This window comes from Budorcas taxicolor, chromosome 11 (assembly GCF_023091745.1).
Source record: "Budorcas taxicolor isolate Tak-1 chromosome 11, Takin1.1, whole genome shotgun sequence".
NCBI lineage: Eukaryota > Metazoa > Chordata > Mammalia > Artiodactyla > Bovidae > Budorcas > Budorcas taxicolor.
The window spans coordinates 46,873,744-46,890,326 of record NC_068920.1 but is presented as its reverse complement, the minus strand read 5'-3'; the positions used below and the strand labels follow the sequence as shown (position 1 = coordinate 46,890,326).

Below are 16,583 nucleotides of genomic sequence, written 5' to 3'. Positions count from 1 at the left end.
AAAAGGAAGGGTAGAAGTATAGAGAACACAGATTCTTCATTATGCAAAATGTGGTATGCAGTCTTAGAACTTCTTTGTTGGAAACATCAGAATAAGCAGAGAATGAAGCAAGCAGATAGGGACCCTACTTATGTGTAGCAGACTTGGCAATGTCCCATGATTCAGCCCCCTAACCTGCCATATGTGTCAGGGCCCAGCTTACCTCTCCTTAAAAGAAGCTAATTATGAAATGAATCCTTAAATCTAGATGTTAATTCTCTTGCAATCTAGAGCCAATCCAAAGATGGTTCTTTGGAAAGAGCAAGTAAAATTGGTCAATCTCTTACCAGAGATATTAGGGGGACAAAAGAGAAGATGTAGATTACATGAGCCAGGTAGAGAGAGGAAACATTACTACAGACCCTAAAGATGTTAAAATAAGAAGTGATTGTTAGAAACTATGTTAATGAAAGTACATTTGACAGTGTAGATGCTGGGCGTTTATTCTAGGAGTGGAAGATTGGATTAACATTTAAAAACCAGTCAGTGGAATTCACTATATTGACATACTAAAAACCAAGCAATTTATGTGTCATCTAAATAGATGCAGAAAGTACATTTGACAAAATTTTAACATTCTTCTGTGGTAGAAGGATGCTATCAATTTTTCTATGATAAAACTATGACAAAACTCTCAGGATACTAGAATTAGAAACGTCATCATTATGATAAAGAGTATCTTCAAAAGAGCTAAATTATACTGAATGGTGTGCTGCAGTCCATGGAGTCACACAGAATCAGACATGACTTAGTAACTGAACAAATACTTAATGGTGAAAGACTGAATACTTCCCAGGTTCAGAAACAAGAATATCCTTTCTCACCACTTCTGTTCAGCATTGTACCCGATGTTTTAGCCAGTGCAAAAAGGCAGTGAATAAATAAATACAAACAAACACACAAATGAAATATCTACAAATTGGGAAAAACCAAGTAAATTTCTCTTTACTTGCAGATGTTATAACCTCCCTCCAAATGTTAGAACTAGCATAATGAGTTTAGCAAGGTCACAGAATGAAAGAACAGTATATAATAATAATTTGTATTTCTGTATGCTCACAACAAATTGGAAACTGAAATTTTAATATAGAATTCAAAATAGCATCCAAAAAATGAAATATATAGGGGTAAATTTAATGAAATATGTATAAAATTTGTATACTGAAAACTATAAAACTGCTGAGAGAAATTAAAGAAGCCTTGAATAAATGGAAAGATAAATCCAGTTTACAAATCAGAAAATACGGTATTGTTAAGATGTTACTTTCCCTGAACTGATCTATAGACTTAGTGTAATCAAGTGAAAAATCTCAGTAGGCTATTTTTTGGTTGAAATTTATAAATGAATTATAAACTTTTATGGAAATGCAAAGAATAACCAAATCAATTTTTAAAAAACAAAGGTGGAACACTATGTCATGATTTCACTAAAGTTAACACCTCTTTAAAAGTCACTATGAAAATAAAATGAACCATTTTGGCCACAGAATGGAAACAAATATTTGAGAAACATTTATCTGATAAAAGAATTTTATCCAGAATACATAAAGAACTCTTACAATTCAATAATAACAAGTAGACAGCCAATCTAAATTTTTTAAATGGGCAATAACTTTAAATAGATGCTGTACCAAAGAGTTATGAATGGTGAAACAAAGAATATGAAGAGATATTCAACATGATTGGTCATCAGGGAAATGCAAATTAAAATTGCAATGGGGTATCATTTCAAAAGAGCCTCTTGATGAAAGTGAAAGACGAGAGTGAAAAAGTTGGCTTAAAGCTCAACATTCAGAAAACAAAGATCAGGGCATCCAGTCCCATCACTTCACGGCAAATAGATGGGGAAACAGTGGAAACAGTGGCTGACTATTTTGGGGGGCTTCAAAATCACTGCAGATGGTGAGTGCAGCCATGAAATTAAAAGACGCTTACTCCTTGAAAGGAAAGTTATGACCAACCTAGACAGTATATTCAAAAGCAGAGACATTACTTTGCCAACAAAGGTCTGTCTAGTCAAGGCTATGATTTTTCCTGTGGTCATGTATGGATGTGAGAGTTGGACTGTGAAGAAAGCTGAGCGCCAAAGAATTGATGCTTTTGAACTGTGGTGTTGGAGAAGACTCAAGAATGTGGAACAAGTGCAGCTCTCACATCCAGTAGTGTGCCCACTTTGCTAACTACACAGTGGTGCACAAGATGCACCCACTATGGAAACCCTTTAGCCACTAAACTTAAAGCTTAAACATACACAGACCACAGGACTCCAGAATTTGCAAGGAAAGCTGAGATCAAGGCTGTTCCTCCAATGATGAATATTTGCTTTGCTGCTATCAAATGTGTACTCTTCTTCTCCCTTTCCGTGCATTCGATGTACACAGTTACTTTTCAGGTAAATTTCTGAATCGCAGTTCTTTTGGAAGATCTTTAAAATGGCAGTTAAATTCAAGAATGCAATCAACAATGAGGGTCATTCCGTTTAAATGACCACAATACAAACATCTCTGGCCAAGTTTGCATGACTGGCAGTGATGCTGACATCATAGATTGAACGCTGCATTCCAGAGATGCTAAAATGTAAATAAGATACTTTTCTTAGAATTGATGAAATGTACTTAAAATACTTATTATAACAATAATGTTGTTGTGTTAGTCGTTCAGTTATGTACAACTCTGCTTCTCTGTCCATGGGATCCTCCAGGCAAGAATGCTAGAGTGGGTAGCCATTCTTATCCAGGGCATCTTCCCAACCCAGGGATGGAACCGGGTCTCCTGCATTGCAGGCAAATTCACAGTCTGAGCTGCTAGGGAAGCTAGTGATAGTGACTATAAGTCATGAATCTGGGCATTCTGTTACCCTAGTTTTAGGGCCAGGTTTATTTTTTCCATTTCTCATGATAAACATCCTAAGTCTGGTAATCTATTATCCCTGTTTTGGTCTTTCCCATCCTTTTAGTTAATGTGGCTTTCTTACTAGATACTAAACATATCATTGGTTGTAATTCCATTTTAGGTCAGAGCTCTCCAGATAAATAATTAATAATTTAAAGGTGATTTTGTAAAGAGGCAAAACAAATTTAAATTATCAGGTGCCACGTACATTAGCTAAGCAGATAGGTTAACATGTTTTATGAGGATGTTTTAAATGTTTATTTCTGTTGATTGTTTATAGCACTTATATTTTTGTATTCTGAGATAACTTTTGAAGAATGCAGTTTTATTAAGATCCAGTTTAATTATTGTATAGGTGATTGGGAGCATTGGAATAAGAAACTTCAGCCATATTATTATCCAACTGACAGTGTTCCAGAATATTCATCAATTTTGGTTCCAAATGTTGACAATGTTAGAACAAATTTTTTGATAGACACCATTGCAAAACAGCATAAAGTAAGTTTGATAGTTTTGTTGACTGAAAAAAAATGCACACTCTAAAAGCTGAGAGTTATGTTTTATTTGGTGGACATTCTTCAGACTTCAAGTCCAGGACACAGCATCTCAGATAGTGTTCTGATGAGCCAAAGTTTGAGGGGGGAAGTCAGGATATACAGAAATTTTTGTAACCAAAGATCAGGTAGTCAGAACATCATGAAATGATGTTTGTTAATGAAAACAAACTAACAAAAACCCAGGTATCTCAAGTTAAGGAATTTAGCACTTTCCATGTATGGAAAGATACGAGTCTGGACTCACTAAAATCATCCCTTTGATATGTGGGGCTAGTGGCCTTGTGTTTTCTCTTTCTTAGATATTGCAAACCATGTAAGAAACACAACTCTTTTTACAAGCACAAGTGGAGGAAGTAAAGTACGAAGGGCTGGGGGTAGTGTCATTTCAAAGAAACCTGTTTGGCAAATGAACTCCGGTTCCCAAAATACGCTTGAACTCTGCTGATTTTCAGCTTGCTAAGGAAAGTGGGTGTCTGCCTACAAAGTCCCTCCCCTGGTCACGTGACCACTCACCCACGTTTTCTTCCAGTACATTTTCTTCCAGCATGCATTTTACATTTATGTCTTTAATTCAGCTAGCATTTATTTTGATGTAGGTTTAATTCTTAAAAGTAAGTAAAACCTACCGTTAATTTATAGAATGAAAGAATGGCTACTAGAACCATAATATGTTTAAAACTAAACATTTTATCACACCTTTTAACATGATTATCCTACCATTGCAGGCTGTTTTACTCACAGGGGAGCAAGGAACTGCAAAAACTGTAATGATTAAGGCCTATTTGAAAAAATATGACCCAGAAGTACAGTTAGCCAAAAGTCTAAACTTTTCATCTGCCACAGAACCAATGATGTTTCAGGTAAAATCTATCGTTTGCAGTAGTCATTAACTTATTAAATATATTAAGTAGTCGATACATGTATATGCAAATAAAACATTGATATATATATAGTTGTCCCTAGGTATCCATGGAGGATTAATGCCAAGACTCCTGGGAGTACTCAATTGCATACAGTGGGTAGTGTTTGCATATAACCTCAGATATCCTCCCATATACTCTGAAATAATCCCTAGATTATTTATAATACCTAATACATGATAATTCTATGTAAATGGTTGTAAATGCTATGTGAATAGTTTCCAGTGTGAGACAAATTCAAGTTTTGCTTTTTGAGACTTGCTGGAATTCCCCCCACCCCCCCCCGCCCCGAATACTTTTGATGGAAGTTGGTTGAATCCAAGGACTTGGAAGCCACGAATATGACTGTAGACGTATCTTGAAAGAATCAGTATTGCAGTTGCCATTCAGCTATTTAACCTTCCTAAGGCTGACACTGAAGCCACATTCAAATAGCATGTTTTGGCCAAAAGTGAAGCTGAAGCTGAACACTGGAGTGTCGTTTGATGTAAATTAATGATAAACAGTCCAACAACTTATTTTTTAAAGTTCACAGTATTTATTTGAATAATAATATCACCCATTAAATAAATAAGTCAGTTATATTCTACTCTGAGAAGCATGCTCATCATTTTTAGAAATGGATTGAAGTGTAATGCATAAAACAGACTGTTTCCTTTTCTCTAGAGAACAATCGAAAGCTATGTGGACAAGCGGATGGGGAGCACATATGGGCCACCTGGAGGCAGGAAGATGACTGTATTTATTGATGACATCAATATGCCCGTGATTAATGAATGGGGAGATCAGGTATGACTAAAATATCTCATGTAGGTGATATTCAACCGGTATTCTTGGTTATATGTATGGGCTTCCCTGGTGGCTCAGATGGTAAAGAATCTGCCTGCAGTGCAGGAGACCCAGGTTCCATCCCTGAGTCGGGAAGATCCCCTGGAGGAGGAAATGGCAACATGTCCCAGTATTCTTGCCTGGAGAATTCCATGGACAGAGGAGTCTGGTGGTCTACAGTCCACAGGGTTGCAAAGAGTCAGATGATACGAGTGGCACTTTCACTTTGACTTGGTTATATATAAAGAGATCAATAACCATGTCTTGATTAAGCCTAGTAATAATTCTCGGTCTTTTTTGACCTCTTGGTAATAGGTGACATTCTCCTTTCTTGAAATCCCTGTATGCTTCTCCCCATGTTCCCTTCTGTCTCTTTGGCTGCTTGATTTCAGTGTACTTTCTGGCTTCTCTCTTCCTTTCCCCAGGGTTTTATCTTTGTTCTCTTATTTCTCACTCTACATACTCCTTTCCAGGTGTATGTGATGTTTCAGTTCAGTTCAGTTCAGTCGCTCAGTCATGTCCAACTCTTTGCGACCCCATGAATCGCAGCACACCAGGCCTCCCTGTCCATTACCAAATCCCAGAGTTCACTCAGACTCACATCCATCGAGTTAGTGATGCCATCCAGCCATCTCATCCTGGGTTGTCCCCTTCTCCTCCTGCCCCCAATCTCTCCCAGCATCAGAGTCCTTTCCAATGAGTCAACTCTTCGCATGAGGTGGCCAAAGTACTGGAGCTTCAGCTTCAGCATCATTCCTTCCAAAGAAATCCCAGGGTTGATCTCCTCCAGAATGGACTGGTTGGATCTCCTTGCAGTCCAAGGGACTCTCAAGAGTCTTCTCCAACACCACAGTTCAAAAGCATCAATTCTTCGGCGCTCAGCCTTCTTCACAGTCCAACTCTCACATCCATACATGACCACTGGAAAAACCATAGCCTTGACTAGACAGACCTTTGTTGGCAAAGTAATGTCTCTGCTTTTCAATTAGAAAACACTAAAAAAGAGAGATAGCTCTTTTATACACCACTGACCTATTTGTGATCGTCTATCAACCCCAGATTCACTTTGCTTAGAGGCCCTCACAGATGCTACTGCCTGGGTTCAGCATGTTCCTGGGTGGGATCCCCAACGCCTCTCCCCACTGCTGTCCACTGCCTTTTCAGCAACACCCACTGGAGCCCACAGGACCACTCACATCCCTTCCACCAACGTCAGGTTCACCTTTGATGTCACCAGGAGATCAGGACTCCCAGGTCCATCCATGCTCAGCCTGAGACTAATTCCCATCAGTTCTGCTTGGCCCTTCTCTGACCCCATCTCCTACATTCCCTCCTCCTGAAAACCCTCTGTGTGCCCTCAGAGGTCATGGTTCATCCACAAAGTGAAAAGTGAAAGTGTCAGTCGATCAGCTGTGTCCGACTCTTTGTGACCCCATGGACTGTAGCCTGCCAAGCTCCTCTGTCCATGGGATCTCCCAGGCAAGAATACTGGAGTGAGTTGCCATTTCTTCCTCCGGGGGATCTTCCTGACCCAGGGATGGAACACAGATCTCCTGCATTGCAAAATTCCCTGAAAATTCAGCTTCTCCTCTGAGCTTTTCCTCACCATTTTGCTCCAATGGGAAACCGAGGATGCTGCTTTCCCTGCATACTTCTCACCTGGATGTGAGGGAGAGGTCCTCGGTTCCCTTGATGCTGCATCGCCCTCCAACCCCCACAACCCCTCGCTGAAGATTTCAGTCCCTGGATCACTGGTACTCTCTGTCCAGGGCTGCCCCAGGCTCCAGGGTCATTTTCATGGTGTGTACAATATGTCATAGCACAGAGACTCACACGTCAGAGAACCTTGCACGTAGTTTAACGCTCTGCTCTGATTGTCTTGAAATTCCTAATAATGATTTTTGAACAGAGACACTGCATTTTCATTTTGACCTGGGCCCCACAAATTACAAAGCCAGTCCTGCTTGTCATAATTCTCAGTGATGCCAGCCTTTCTCTTGGCCTCTTAGTTCCTTGACCTGGACTCGCCTATAATCATGTCTTCCACTCTGTCTGAATCACTGGTTGATGCAGTCATACCCTACACCTTGTCATTATCAATAACTGTCATCCCTTCATTATCTCAATTTCAAGCCTCTTATTCTCTGATCACTATATCCACACTCTATAGATCATTTCCTCTACTACAGATGGCCATCATCAAAAAAAAAAAAAGAAATCTACAAACAGTAAATGGTGGAAAGGGTGTGGAGAAAAGGGAACACTCTTACACTTTTGGTGGGAGTGTAAAGAGGTGCAGCCATTATGGAGAATGATATGGAGGGTCCTTTAAAAACTAAAAATAGAACTACCGTATGATCCAGAAATCCCGCTGCTGGGCATCAACCACTGCTGATGGAGCCATCAAACATCGACCAGATGGAGCCATCAACCACTGTTCCTACCGTCATCACACTCTCCTTCATTTCTTCTCATTTCCTCACTTTCTTCCTTCCCCCAGCTACAATTCCATGATCTATCATTATAATCATGGGAGCATATACCCTCTACTTATCTGTGAAAGCCTTAACCATGTTAAATTCTCGTTAAACCTTTTTGCTCACTGCCTACCTGCACCTATGCAGTTATACTTAGCTGGAGAAACACGTACAATATTGGTTTCACTTTAAAATCATATTTATGGACCTCTGCTAAGCTCTTGGTACTGCCCAGCAATTGCACTGCACGTTTCATGTTATGTATCTTTATCCTGTCTATTCCGGTCCTGGCATTTACTTTCAGGCTCCTGTCTTTTTCTCAGACCTTGGACACCTTCATTTCCTTGCCCTCAGCTGATCATAGAAGTCCCGCAGTCTTCTTCCTATTCCACTGAGAACACATTGATTTTTGTTCCCTTTTGTTTTCTTTACTATCCATTTACTGCAGTCAATTTCTGTGTTTTAGTGGTTACCCTTGACAGTACACCCTGCATACATAATCTGAAATAAAGAAAATCTAGCCCTTCTTTCCCATTTTGTATATCCAGTGACCTTGAACGCTTTCCTTTATCTTTCTTCTGATTTATCCTTTTATTGCTGACTTGTATTTCAAGTCTATATCTCAATTTGCGTCACCATAAATTGTATTGCTAGCCATTATTTTGTGTAATGCCAGTTTTATTTTTATAGGAGTGTAGTTGATTTGCAAGGCTGCGTTAGCTCAGGTGTTCAGCAAAGGGAATCAGTTATACATAGATCCACTCCTTCTTAGATCCTTATCCCACACAGGTCATTACAGAGTATTGTGTGGGGTTTCCTGCGCTATACAGTAAGTCCTCATTGTCGATTATATTTATGGTAGTGTGTGCATGTTAATCCCAGCCTCCCAGTTTATCCCTCCCCTCCCCACATTTCCCTTCTGGTAACCATAAGCTGGTTTTCTACATCTACGACTCTGTTTCTGTTTTGTGAATAAGTTCATGTGTATATATTTTTTAGATTCCACGTATAAGCGATATCGTCACATTTGTCTTTTTCTGTCTGGCTTACTTAGTTAGACAATCTCTACGTCCGTCCATGTTTCTGCAAGTGGCATCATTTTGTTCCTTTTGTGGCTGAGTAATATCCCGTTGTATATATGTTCTATATCTTTGTCCGTTCCTCTGTCAATGGACGTTTAGGTCACTTCCATGTCCTGGCTATTGTAAGTAGTGCTGCAGTGAACACTGGGCTACATGTATCTTTTTGAGTTATGGTTTTCTCCAGATAGATGCCCAGGGGTGGGATTGTTGGATCATGTGGTAGTTCTATTTTTGACTTTTTAAGGAACTTCCATACTGTTCTCCATAGTGGCTGTACCTCTTTAGATTCCCACCAACAGTGTAAGAGTGTTCCCTTTTCTCCACACTCTCTCCACCGTTTATTGTTTATAGAGTTTTTGATGACGGCCATTCTGACCTGTGTAATAGGATACCTCATTGTGGTTTTGATTTGCATTTCCCTAATAAGTGGTGATGTTGAGCATCTTATCACTTGTTTTTTGACTATCCGTATCTCTATTTTCAAAGCAAGCTCTCGTGAGACATTATTTTTACTGTTTCTTTTTTAAGATGTAAAAAAATGCTTATTTATTTATTTTTGGCTGTGTTGGGTCTTCATTGCTGCAAGTGCTTTTCTCTAGCTGTGATGAGCTGCTGCTGCTGCTGCTGCTGCTGCTGCTGCTGCTAAGTCGCTTCAGTCGTGTCTGACTCTGTGTGACCCCATAGATGGCAGCTCACCAGGCTCCCCTGACCCTGGGATTCTCCAGGCAAGAACACTGGAGTGGGTTGCCATTTCCTTCTCCAATGCATGAAAGTGAGAAGTGAAAGTGAAGACGCTTAGTCGTGTCCGACTCTTTGCGACCCCATAGACGGCAGCCCACCAGGCTCCTCCATCTATGGGATTTTCCAGGCAAGAGTACTGGAGTGGGGTCGCCATTGCCTTCTCCGTGATGAGCAGGGGCTACTTTCTAGCTATGGTACGTGGGCTTCTCATTGCAATGGCTTCTCTTGTCGCAGGGCACAGGCTCTAGGGCAGGCAGGCATCCATAGCTGCACCATGTGGGCTCAGTAGTTGCAGTTCCTGGATTCTAAGACATAGGCTCAGTAGTTGTGGTGCACGGGCTTAGTTTTTCCACAGCACGTGTCGTCTTCCTGGACCAGGGATCAAACCCATGTCTCCTCCATTGGCAGATGCTTTACTGCTGAGCCGCCAGGGAAGCCCTACTGATTTTTATATTCACTCTTTGTTTGCCTTGCTCATTTCTTTACCGCTTTTTTCACTCTTTATTCATTTTTATTCCTGGGCCTCCCATCTGATATCATGTTTCTTCTACTTTTAGAACTTCCTTAGGAGAAAATCTTTTAATGACAAACTTTTGTTTTGTTTGTTTTTGGAGGGTTTTTTTTGCCTACGAAAGTCTTTATTTTTGAGATTGGCAGTTATTTTCTTTCATCACTTTAAATATATGATTTCTGTCTTCTGTTTTCCTTGTTGCTATTGAGATGTCAACTACCACTTAATCACGGTACCTCTGAAGTAGGTCTGCCTTTTTTCTCTTGCCACCTTACGTTCCTATAATTTTTTTCTTTTCTGAATGATGTTCCTTGGTGTAGATTTATTTGTGTTTATTTGCTTGGGATTTATTGGAACTCACCAATCTGTGGATTTGTCTCTTTTATCACTTCTAGAACATTTTTATTCTTCTCTCTGCAAATATTGCTTCTGCCTCACTTACTTTCCCCTCTTATCACACTCCCAGTGTGTATTAGATTTTCTTCTTTGCCCTCTATGTTTCTGTACTTCTTTTCTGTACACCTTAACCTTTTCTCTGCCCAATACTTATCGTCTAGATAATTTCTCCTCTTCTACCATCCATCTCACTGATGTTCTTCTCCACTTGTCCACTCTGCTGTCAGATTCATCCACTGAGTTTTAATTTCAATTGCTGTCTGGTTCTTTTTTCTTTCAAATATGTTATCACTTTTTACAGTTTTTACTCCTTGCATCCATTTTCAAAGCATTGCCTATTTCTTTCAACACGTTGAACACAGTTGCTTTGAAGTCTGTGTCTGTTAATATCACCATCTGAAGTCTATAGCATCTGTTTCTGTTCTCTTGTGTTTCAGTAGCTCCTGATCATGTTCAAAGTGTCTTGTTTTCTGCATCTTTGACTGCTGCTAAAGTCATTGCCCTTGAGAAATTACCTGTGGCTGTTTCTTAAAGCTTCAGATGAATGTGCCCTTAACTGGACAGGTTTTGCGTTTTCTTCTGTCAGATTCTTAAACGCTTATTCAGCCGGGATCACCTCAAAGAAAGGTTAATATTTGAACGTCTCTGGCCCATTTAGGCTATGCATACTCATGGTGCAAGTCTGAGCTAGTGTCGCTCTGAGGCCACAACCTCCCAGGGAGACTTTGTTGTTCTTTTTCTTTCCCTTTTCCCCTCCCATTCAGCAGAGACCCTGGTCAGATAAACCTTTCAGCAGTTCCTATAAGGTGAGGAGAGAGGGAAGCGTATTTAGTTATCTAAAAGATGAAGAACTCCTGAATTCAGATTTTTAAAAAATCCAGTCAGGAATGCCTAGTTGGATGTCCAACTTAACATGTCCAAAATGGAATTCCCGTTACTCCCCAAACCTGCTCCTACAATAGTCTTCTCCATCTCAAGATATAGCAGCTTCACATTCAGCCTGTCTTCAGACTATGCGGAAGTCTTGACCACTGCTCATCACTCCATGGCTAAAGCCTGGTGCAAGCTGCCATCTCTCTTCTTGATTATGACACACATCTCCTCATTGTCTCCCCATTTCCCTTGCGCCTCTCAAGCTATCTGCCTATCAGTAACCAATTAAAACACATGTCAGATTCTGACACACTCCTCTGCTCAAAATTCTCCCACGAGACGCGTAGCATATAAACGCCAAAGTCCTCCCTGTGATCCAAAGACCCTACTCTGATCTCATCTTCCCATGAATCTCCTCCAGCCACATTTACTGATTCTTATACACACAGAATGTAACATTTACTCAGAGCCTCTTCATCTGCTGTTTCCTCTGCCTGGAATGCCTTTCCCCTAGATATCTGAATGGTTAGCTTTCTCACTTCCTACAAGTTTTTGGTTCTATGTCTTGTGCGATGAAGCCTTTCCTGCTTCCACATTCAGTTGCACCATGAGCATCGCCTGTTTCCTTTCTCTGCTCATTTTCTCTAAAGGACTTATAACATACCTATATAGATATATATACATGCATACATACAGGTGTGCACATGTATGTTTTTTGTCTCCACCACAAGAAGGTATGCTTCATGAAGACAGGGATTTTTGTCTATGTTTCAACAAGGCCAGACACAGAGTAGCCATTCATTAAATGTTGAGTGAAAGAGTGTTGTATTTGAAGGGCTTGTATGTCATCTGTTCCGAGATGCCCAGTAGGAATTTGGATGTACAAGTGCGGAGTTTGGAAGAGAATCTGAAGCTAGAGTTATAAGAGTTGAGATTCTTTAGGATATACAGTTGAGATAGAAACAGAAAAGAAATAGAGAAGAGCCAAGGATGGGAACCTGTATAAAGATTACAATTCAGGGATGAGTGGAGAAGAATGTCTTGGAAAGTGATCCAGGGTCTCAAGATGAGCCTGGGAAGAACCAAACCTCTAGAACTAAGAGAGGAAAAAAACTCAATACAGAGGGAATGTTAGCAAGTGGTATAGGTTGTAGAGAAGAAAGCTGGGGATATAAAATCCAATACCAGAACAGTTAGGAGTAAAAGTATCCCATAATCTGATTTGAGGTATTTTGAAAAGTTGAATGTGAAATGTGAAAGATATCTGTAGTAAAACTTGTAACTTTGAGAACTCTTGTAATTGTACCAAATATTCTGTAACTCCTTTATCTAGATTTATCAGTGTGGTAAAGAGTGCATTGGATTTGCACCAGGCATATGGTTTAGAGTTCGTGGGTGGTACAATTTAAGTTAAACTGCCTTGAAGGCAACATTCACAAACACTTCATTGATAAGAGTGAGCATTTTTTTCTGATCTCATCTATACTATTTTATAGGAAATTTGGAGAAAAACGGTAGTGATGTGTTCCTAAAATATTACTGTTTAAAATTCCAGATAACTAATGAGATTGTGCGACAGATGATGGAAATGGAAGGAATGTACAGCTTGGATAAGCCTGGAGATTTCACCACTATTGTTGACGTACAGCTCATAGCAGCAATGATCCATCCTGGAGGTGGTCGAAACGATATTCCGCAACGTTTAAAAAGACAATTTACTGTGTTTAATTGCACATTGCCTTCAAACACTTCAATAGACAAAATTTTTGGTATGATAGTTCTTGGTGTTTAATTTTTTATTGCATTATATAATGGACATAAACCGTGCAAAACCTTATTTAAGAGATAAAAAGTCTCAGTGTGAGGTAGGATTAAGTATCTGAAATGGACAACTAAATACTAAGAAGAATCAAGTTTATAGCCTGTTGTAAGACTCAGGAATATTTAGAAATAGCCTTGCTTAAGGTTAGCTTTAGAGATAAGCAGACCTTTGTGTTCTGGTTTCCTTGACATGATTAATCAGAGAAATTTGAGCTAATGAATGATAGTACATTGATCATGGATTAGCAATATAATACACCAAGTCAAATGTAGCACATTGCTGTGTTAGTGAAAATGATATATTCTTTGGAGTATAACCTTACATTCTTTATTAAAGTATATGGTTCTTTTAAACATTATAATTCTTTCAAACATAATTATAATTCTTTTAAACATTTACAAACACACAAGACATGTACACACCAGAGGTTTGTCATTGTTTTTGCCAAAACAAAATCATATGATATACATTTCCTATTTAACTTGAAATTTTCTTTGATAATGTATAATGAACATCTTTTCAGGTCAGTAGTTATTAATCTAACTCATACTTTTTTAAAATTTGAAAATGACATTTTGACACAAAATTTAGGCTCACACAAACTATTCCATAACAATTACATACATGAAGACATATAAGAGAGACTGACTCATGCATATGTGGTCATTAGTTGCTTGACATAGCAAGTACTATAGATGAGAAAAGAAAATTTTCAGTAAATGGTGCTGGAATATTTAGTAATTCTTCTGTGAAAATAATGGAAATTGGACCCCTACCTCACACCAAGCATTACAGTCAATACAGAAGTTTTGAAGATTTAAATATAGAAGGCAAAGCTGTAAAACATTTGGAAAAAATATTGGAAAATATCTGAATGATCTCTGGGTAGGAAAGAACTCAAATGAGACTCAGAAAGCATAGACCATAAAGGAAGAAAATGATAAATTTGACTAAAATGAAGAGTTTTTGTTCATTCAAAAAGCAACATTAAAAGAGTATTAATATAATAAAGACAAATCCCAAAATGGAAGAAAAAAATTTCAACATGTAACAAAGCAAAAGACTTAGTAATCTGAATACTTTGAAAATTTCTATGCCTCAGTCAGATAAAAAGCAAACATCCTAATATAAATATGGACCAAAAGTCAGGCACTTTAAGAAAACAAAATGACCAATAAGCAAATGGTAAACATTGGAAATATGAACATGTAAAACACCAGGGGAAAGCCGTTTATAATCACTAGATTTGCAAAAATGAAGAATTCTGACCAAAATATCAGGCATTGGTGAAAATGTGAAGCAAGTGAGACTCTCCCCTGCTGGTGGGAGTATACATTGCCACAAGCTCTTGATAATGACTGGACGTTATTACTGGCTGTAGAATGTGTGCACACCCACCGCCGTTCTACTTCCAAGAATATGCCAGTTCATCAGTTTCTTCCTTTATGGTGATGCTTTCAGAATCTCATGAGAGAAGTCCTTTCCTACCTAGAGGTCATATAGATATTTGCCCATGTTTCCTTCCAAATGTTACGTAGTTTTGTCTTCCATATTTGAGTCCTTAATCCGTCTGTAGTTGATTTTGCACATGTGCACCAGAAGACTTACACAAGAAGGTTCATAGAATAGTGTTCATGACAGCAAAAACCGTGTAGTAATCCAAAGTGTATCAACAGTGAAGTCAGATAAATACATTGTGGTGTGGGCATACATATTGTGCTCTGCAGCTGTGAATGTGAGCAAACTCAGCTACATGCTTCAAAATAGATGAAGCCAAGAATTACAACATTAAGGGGAAAAAGCAAGTCACAGAGGAGCCTATAACATAATTCCATTAAATTGAATTTCAAAAATTAAAGGTAAAAGAAAGGGGTTAAAGTTCAAGAAAATAAGTGGCAGAGCTGTTTTGGGGAAAGCGAGTTGCTGATTCTCACAAAGTCAAAGCAGTGGGCTGCCTCTGGAGGGAGGAGGGATTGGCCAAAAGAGACTTCTGATGTGCCGGGGCACCCCCAAGTCTAGTGGTCTGTATGTGAGTGTTTGCTTACTTGTTAAACTATTTTGTACAGTCTTTGATATGGTTAATATTGAAAATGAGATACAGAAACACACTAGAAACAGGCTCAGAGAAGTGAAATAATTGCCCAGTTATGTGGTGCTGATCCTGCTCTCTGGGGCTTCCAAGTGGCATTAGTGGTAAAGAACCCACCTTCCAATGCAGGAGATCCAGGTTCGATCCCTGGGTTAGGAAGATCCCCTGGAGGAGGGCATGGCAACCCACTCCAGTATTCTTGCCTGGAGAATCCCATGGACAGAGGAGCCCGGCAGGCTACAGTCCATAGGGTCGCAAAGAGTTGGACACGACTGAAGTGACTTAGCACACACACATGATCCTGTTTTCTGATTCCTGACCCCATACATCTTATATAACACATTTGTGCCACAGGAAGCTAAAAATGTAGAATCAGAGGACTTCAGAAAGCAAAGAGGCCTTATAGGCGTCTAGCAAAGCCAACCATGATTTTGGACCATTTCATGTTCCCTCAGGGCTGCCCTTCTTTGGTCTATGTGAGCAAAGCCCAGTTTCTTGGGCTGCCCCACTCTTTGCAAACCTGCTACGTGTCTCTGGGCAGATATTCATACTCATTTTCCTCTGAAAATACCATGCTCAGTACTGAACATAAAGCTCAACACTGAGTCTCACTGGCACGAAGTAGGGTTAAATCTGTTTTTGCAGTCTAACACCAAACACACTTGGAGACTTTAGAAATGGTCTGTAGACATACAACACAGTCATTCCTGAGGGTGATCATGTCAGACTGTCACTGGGCTGGGTGTTTCCTAGGAACCATTACATCACCGCTCAGGCCAGGGTGTTGCTGACTGCAGGTCAGGAGATGGGGGTCCTGACATTCTACTAATGTCAACAACAAATTCATGTGATCTGGAATATTTTGCTTTACTTATCTGTACCTGCTCTCCTCAACTATAAGGCGAGGAAATAGTTCTTTTATTATTATTTTTTTTTACTTTACAATACTGTATTGGTTTTGCCATACATTGATATGAATCCACCATGGGTGTACATGAGTTCCCAATCCTGAACCCCCCCTCCCACCACCCTCCCCATATCACCTCTCTGGGTCATCCCCGTGCACCAGCCCCAAGCATCCTGTATCCTGTATCGAACCTAGACTGGCTTCTAGCTCTTCTACTCTTCAGTGTGAAGGCTGCTTTAAGGGTTCCAGAGCCAAGTTTCCTTTAGGTCCAAATCTTAGATTCACCCACGTACAAGCTGGGTGATCTTGGATAAGTTAGTAAACTCATATTAAAATGAGAATAATAACACCCTCTATGTCCATCCATGTTGTTGCAAATGGCAAGTCATGTCAGACAGAAAAAGACAAATACCTGTGGTCTCACTTATATGTGGACTCTGGGAAATAAA

The 16,583-nt window shown here is 39.6% G+C and overlaps 1 protein-coding gene across 1 annotated transcript in view; it reads left to right on the top strand.

Annotated features, from left to right (window-relative positions):
• DNAH8 (dynein axonemal heavy chain 8) overlaps positions 1–16,583 on the top strand; it is a 315,366-nt gene that overhangs the window by 147,961 nt on the left and 150,822 nt on the right. The window contains exons 53-56 of the mRNA XM_052649575.1: positions 3,287–3,429; positions 4,214–4,348; positions 5,075–5,197; positions 12,872–13,085. Of these exons, the coding sequence (XP_052505535.1) occupies positions 3,287–3,429; positions 4,214–4,348; positions 5,075–5,197; positions 12,872–13,085 (615 nt within the window). The remainder of the gene's footprint in view (positions 1–3,286; positions 3,430–4,213; positions 4,349–5,074; positions 5,198–12,871; positions 13,086–16,583) is intronic.